A 6,447-nucleotide genomic window follows, 5' to 3' on the forward strand; every position below is an offset into this window, starting at 1 on the left:
TACGAAGCGGCGATGGGACAATTGATTTCCTCCCAAACACCACATAGGATACCACCAGTTTTACCAATAGGATGAATTAATTTCCAAAAGAAGGCACCATCGGGATCATTATTCCTGGATTTTTTATTTTATAATCATTTTTTCATAGTTTCTTGTAGGCAATAAATCAAGGGCATGATCTTTAATGAGCTCAATGATGTAGGAAGACATGCCGCTCTCTCCAAGCCCACACATGATTCCAAAAATGCATATAATTTAAATCTGCTTAAAATGTTCCTAGTTCTGATAGTACTAGCGGGGGAGGGTGGAGATGTTAGCACTTAGCAGCCTTTTGGGCTCCTTGTCACAGGCCTAGTAACTACCACAAATGTTTATCTCGCTATTGTTAGCTAGACAGGTCTGGCATACTTTGCAAGAGCTACACTCTTTGAGTGCATGAGTTCTTCAAACAAACTATTTCTCATAAGACGATGTGTTTGATTCTAGTTTAGGGGGAGATCCATCATAGATTCGGAGTGTGTGATTCATGAGGGTGTCTCAGTGCTTATGATGCAATGATAGATCTATGGATGAAAACATCATAGTTTGAACAAATAACTAGTTTGCAATACTATTCTGCTATGTTAACTATGCGATGTGACCATGGTTATGTCAGCAGTAATGCTGATACCCAAAGATTTGGAAATAAATAAAGCTACAGAGAAATAGCAAAAGAAGTAGGAGTGCATGTCCGGTTTGGTTTGTTTATCATCATTCTCATATATAGAATATTACTTATACAAGAAAACATCACAGTTTGAACAAATAACTAATGCATAAATACATGGATCAAGAGATCTATTTGTCTTGTCACTTTGTCAGACTCTGTTGAATAATTTAATAAAGATGGTTGTGTGCATCGCTTGATGCATGCATAGGCTAGGAGTAATCCTCCTTTTTGAGGAAAAAAACATGGATCAACATATATGTAACTTCCGGAGAAGACTCCTTTCTTTTATTCCTCCTTTCGCAATCTATCTAGTTCTTTCCTTCTTCTCTTCACTTTGTTTGCCATTTTTTTGGGTTCTTGTAATACATGCAACCAAGACAGAACCTAAACACATGGAAAGAAAGAAAAATATTGGCCAATCAGGCAAACTGTGAACATGTAATTAAGTTACAAATCTTTATCTAGGCAAAGAACCATCGAGTACATTCACCTTGCTCCAGAACATTTACATCTTCAAAATGTTTCTAACCAAAAATATATATGAAAAGAAGGCCTAACAGTACTTCCCAACACATGACCAAAGCGCCTAGGTTCATTCTTCAAAGATTGGAGCAATCAAGTAACTATCATGATTAATAAAGTACCATAATAAGTTGACACAAAACAAGTTGTCTATGCAAGTATGTCTGGCAAAACAAGTTGACACAAAAGAGGAGCAGTTGCAACTTAGGATTTACAACAAAATGAACAACAGCGATCAATCAAACATACCATGGAAGAAGAGATCCACGATAACAATTTCATCAACTAGAATAAAAATTCATTCGACCAAAGAGCACGACCGAGACTAAGTATCGGAGGGCCCACGGATATATAGGTGAAAAATTGGCGAACCCACTAAACCCGGCCAACGAAATAAGATATCGGACACTATCCAAAGTACTTTATAGCACGTAGATTCAGCGGAGGAGCTAAATATTAAGTTCATCTTGCACACCCACACGATCGGTCTGGCGTGTTAACGGGAAGCAGAAACCACTGTTGCCTCCCAATGGGTGCAATCTTTGGTCTAAGAGCTTGGTGTGGCACAAGAAACAGTTTCCACTTTATGGTGTGACAACTTGGGTGCAACATATCTTTAATTTACCGTATCTTTCATGCAGGGAAAAACACATTGAGGTGTATTTTCACTTTGTACAAGAAAGGGTACCTCAATCGAAGTTAGGGATTGTATTCGTACCATCGTAGGATGAATTGGCTGACAGTTTTACCAAAGCTAGCTTTCCAAGTTGAAATGTTCACAAATTTTATGCAAGATCTCAAATAAGGGAAAGTTGTGATTGAAGAGGGCTATTAGGACTAGATATAGAGAGGTTATGTTTGGTATGTGATTATAATCCATCGGCTATATATGGATAAAGTTCTGATTGTTTTAACCTTTTTTGTAACCCAAGTTGTGCAAACCCAAGGCCGATTGGCCCCCTATCAATGTATATACATGTCGCAACCTGCCGGGTGTAGACAAGCTCTGCCAATTACTATAAGAAGTTCGAGAAAATCATATTATTACACGTGTGTGCATTATTAAAGAGAACTATATAATTAGCATGTGTGTGTGTGTGTGTGTGTGTGTGTGTGTGTGTGCGCGCGCGCGCGCGTGTGTGGTTCATTATGTATGGTTACAGTTAGCGGAAGAAATTTAACAACATGGTGTTTGGCATTTCCCTAAAAAAATGATATTTAGTATCTGTCCTTAAGATAGGAGAATTTATTGTTTAATGGCATATGTCCTCGCGCATGGCTTCAACCTGCATACCAAATTCACGTAGGTTGCAAAGGCTGAGCTCAAGGTGATAAAGCGGATGATAGAAGCTATAACCCTAACAAATGGCATCAGATTTATGGCATGGGGAAATCTAGAGAATTCAACACCGCCACGGCGTAGAGATTGTTTTCACCAAATGGTTTCATTGATCCTTATGTGAAAGCCATTTCTATATGCCATCTTCATCCTTTGTTGGCGGATTTGGAAAGCCAAGAATGACCTAATTCTCTTGGGCATCCATAGCTTGGCCAGTGATACCATACGTCGAACCACGAAAGGTATTACTACATGGATCAAGAGATATGTAACTTTAGACAAGACAACCCTTCTCCCCTTTTGTTTCTTTCTCCTTTTGTGACTTGTCTATTTCTTTTTTCTTCTCTTCACTTTGTTTGCCTTTTTTAGTCTTGTAATCCATGTAAGGCTTTTCCGATTCGGTTTCGGATTGAAATATTTTTTCCATGCGACCAAGGCAAAATTAGATACATGGAAAGAAAAAAAAACTATTGGTCACATCGGGCAAACTGTCAACATGTAATTAAGTTACACATCTTTATCCTGGCAAAGACGAACATCCAGCACATTCACCTTGCTCTAGGACATTTACATCTTCAAAACGTTCTCATCAGAAAAATAAAAAAATCTAGACACAAAAAAAGAAAGTGTATATACAACAGTACTTCTCATTTCACAACATACGACCATATAACACCTAGGTTCTTCTTGGATTTCGCTACAAATCAAACGTCGGATTTTTTACCATGACATATCAAACGTGTTCCATGATAGTAACACTCAGGTAACTATCAGTGGCAAATAAAGTGTCGTAATACACAGCTATGCAAGGTATGCCTACAGAACATGTTGATACAAAGACCGTTAGATCACTACAGAGTCTTATGTTAGTTTACAGAGGGCGTACTAGTTACACCAAATGGACAACAGAGATCAAACAAATAACAATGGAAGAAGAGATCTAGAATAAAAATTTCAACGAAGAAGATATCCAGAATAAATATTTCAGCAACTAGAATGAAAATGCCTTGGCTCCAAGAGCATGACAGAGACCGAATTTCCATCCTTATTAACAATGCCATTCATGCATCTTAACCATGCCAAAATTAAATAAAATGAGACGAGACGCATGACCATGCACTAAGGATCCTCTCCTCGCATATAGGAGCAAAACGACTCGAAGGGGATGCTCCATGATCGGCGCCTCACTACAACCCGAACTCCATATCGTCCCAGAACTGCATCATATCATCATCGAGGAAGTTGGCGCTTGAGCTGGTGCCGGCGCCGTCGTGGCCACCAGTATTGTAGCCATTTCCATTATAGGCTAGGGCGCCGTGGCCCCCCTCGGACCTCACCCTGTCACGCCAGCCCTCCTGCTGCTGCGGCGGCGCCTGATACATCGGTGGAGGCCCCATGTCGACACTGCCGGTGACGTATGGCACCTGGGGCTGGAAGACTGGTGGCTGCCAACCCTCCTCCTGTTGCGGCGGCGCCTGATACATCGGCGGATGCCCCATGCCGATGTTGCCGGTGATGTTTGGTACCTGGGACTGGAGGACCGGTGGCTGCAAGCCCTCCTGCTGTTGCGACGGCGCCTGATACATCGGCGGAGGCCCCATGTCGACGTTGTTGGTGACGTTTGGCGTCTGGGGCTGGAAGACCGATGGCTGCCAGCTCTCCTGCTGCTGCGGCGGCGCTTGATACATCGGCGGAGGCCCCATGTCGATGCTGGCGGTGGCGTTTGGTGCCTGGCGCTGGAAGACCGGTGGTTGCCAGCCCTCCTGCTGCTGTAGCGGCGCCTGATACATCGGCAGAGGCCCCATGTCGACGCTGCCGGTGACGTATGGCGCCTGGGGCTGAAAGACCGGTGGCTGCCCGCCCGCCTGCAGCTGCGGCGGCGCTTGATACATCGGCGGAGGCCCCATGTCGGCGCTGCCGGCGACGTATGGTGCCTGGGGCTGGGGCTGGAAGGCCGGTGGCTGCCCGCCCGCCTGCTGCTGAGGCGGCGCTTGATACATCGGTGGAGGCCCCATGTCGGCGCTGCCAGCGACGTATGGCACATGGGGCTGGAAGACCGGTGGCTGCCCGCCTGCCTGCTGCTGCGGCGGCGCTTGATACATCGGCGGAGGCCCCATGTCGGCCCCGCCGAAGATGTATGGCGCTTGGGACTGGAAGACCGGTGGCTGCGAGTTGGTTTTAGCGATGCGCTCGACGAGGCTCTTGTGGATCTCCCCCGGCTTACAACCAACCCTGGCGACCTCCTCGGCGTTGAGGTTGCCACCGAGCATGGCCTTGTGCAGGAGGGCCCTGATGTTGCGGTCCTCACGCTCGCTCTGGAGCTTGTTGGCCTGATGCTGGAGCTTGGCGAGGCACTTGGTGAGGAACTCCTCCTGGCTCGTCGTCTTCTTGAACTGCGGCATGTTCGGCATGGCCTTGTACCGATTTAGCATAGCCACCGCCTCGGCATGGGATGGGTAAACATCCGGCTCTGACGCGCCCTCGTCATACACCAGCACGCAGGCCTTGGTGTTGCACAAGATGCCCAGCTCACCCACCTTCTTCATCAGGTATTTGCGCCGCGTCTCGTAGGTACGGCGACGGGTGGAGTCCTCACCAATGTACCGGAGGGGCACCTTCTTGCGAACCATTGTCGGTTGAAGGGTAAAACAAGCAGAGGAAAAGGGAAGTCGCTAGTTTTTGGTGAGTTGAAAGCAAGGGAGAAGGTGTGGATTTATAGGGGAGGATCGACCAGGATGAGCATGTTGCAGCCTTCCGGCCTTCACTGTGCTCACCTCTAACTTTGGCATCCATTTACAGCCTTTCACTCTCTACGTAGATATGCATGGTGGTGCTACCTAGCTCGTTAATGCGTCATAACACTATATAATTTATTTGTAATTAATGCAAATTTCCTCAGAATCGATCGAGAAATTTTTTTGGGTGAAGAAACTTTCTGTGATCGTATAATAAGCCGTAGAACATGCATGTATATATTCTTTTTAGCTACATATTGCAAAATTAATTGCGCATTTAATGTTCTCTAAAGTTGGATCGGTATTCAAACATGTACAGTATCCCATCACCGCGTTAAGAAAATATCAATAAATAAGGTACTACATAAATTATCTCATATTGCGGTGGTAACCAAAAATTACAAATCTACTAAGATATACAAGCAATTAAACCACAATTCATATGCACTGTGTGGATAAGTTCTGCCAGTTTTTGCAACATATGTATCCAATGTTATTCCATATATACAGCAGGTTGGACGGCTACCGTTTCTTGCTGACCTAGTGGTACGTAGTCATTGTATTCACCAACGCATGCTTACTTCCAGACTTAGTTATGTAGTCCAAGTAAGTAATCACTTCCAGTCATGCACTAGTGCTGGTACTGCTTCAACGACATCTACGCCTCCAACAACAAGTGTGCTCGCTCAACAATGACCATATATAGCATTGATATGAACTAGTACATTTATGCCTCAAACGGGGTAGGTATATGGCCATTACACTATGTTGGTAATATTATTTTTCACACCCCTAATTCTCCATGCTCCAAATGACAATCAAAATCTCATTTATGTGCATCATCTAACTACTGATAATAAACTATTATGAAAATTTACCCTGCCTTCTTTTTTATCAAGGATCATGCAACGAGGAGGGTAATTCATCGAAGTAGATGTGAAGGAGATTTGTAGCCCCTCAAGCTATAGTCATATTCTTCATCCAAACAAGACTACAAGTGTCCAAGCTTACGTCCACAAAATGACATCATCATTTTGATCATCCTTCTTTCGATATGGTCAATTGTGTCCTTCAAAATAATAAGCTTCCATGGTCAAGTGAGTCATATAGCGAGCCACGGTATGCTTGTAAGAAAGCAAAGA

The 6,447-nt window shown here is 44.1% G+C and overlaps 1 protein-coding gene across 1 annotated transcript; it reads right to left on the reverse strand.

The window, feature by feature from the left end:
* Positions 1–3,522: 3,522 nt before the first annotated feature.
* On the reverse strand, positions 3,523–4,201 carry LOC120973523 (uncharacterized). Its single transcript, XM_040399278.3, has one exon. It carries the CDS (start codon positions 4,169–4,171, stop codon positions 3,758–3,760), a length of 414 nt encoding a protein of 137 aa, XP_040255212.2. The 5' UTR covers positions 4,172–4,201; the 3' UTR covers positions 3,523–3,757.
* Between the last annotated feature and the right edge of the window lie 2,246 nt (positions 4,202–6,447).

Source organism: Aegilops tauschii, chromosome 2, assembly GCF_002575655.3.
Source record: "Aegilops tauschii subsp. strangulata cultivar AL8/78 chromosome 2, Aet v6.0, whole genome shotgun sequence".
Lineage (NCBI taxonomy): Eukaryota > Viridiplantae > Streptophyta > Magnoliopsida > Poales > Poaceae > Aegilops > Aegilops tauschii.

Excerpts from the sequence above, each read along its gene's own strand:
- LOC120973523 (XM_040399278.3), bottom strand. The coding sequence starts at position 4,171 with ATGGGGCCTCCGCCGATGTATCAGGCGCCGTCGCAACAGCAGGAGGGC.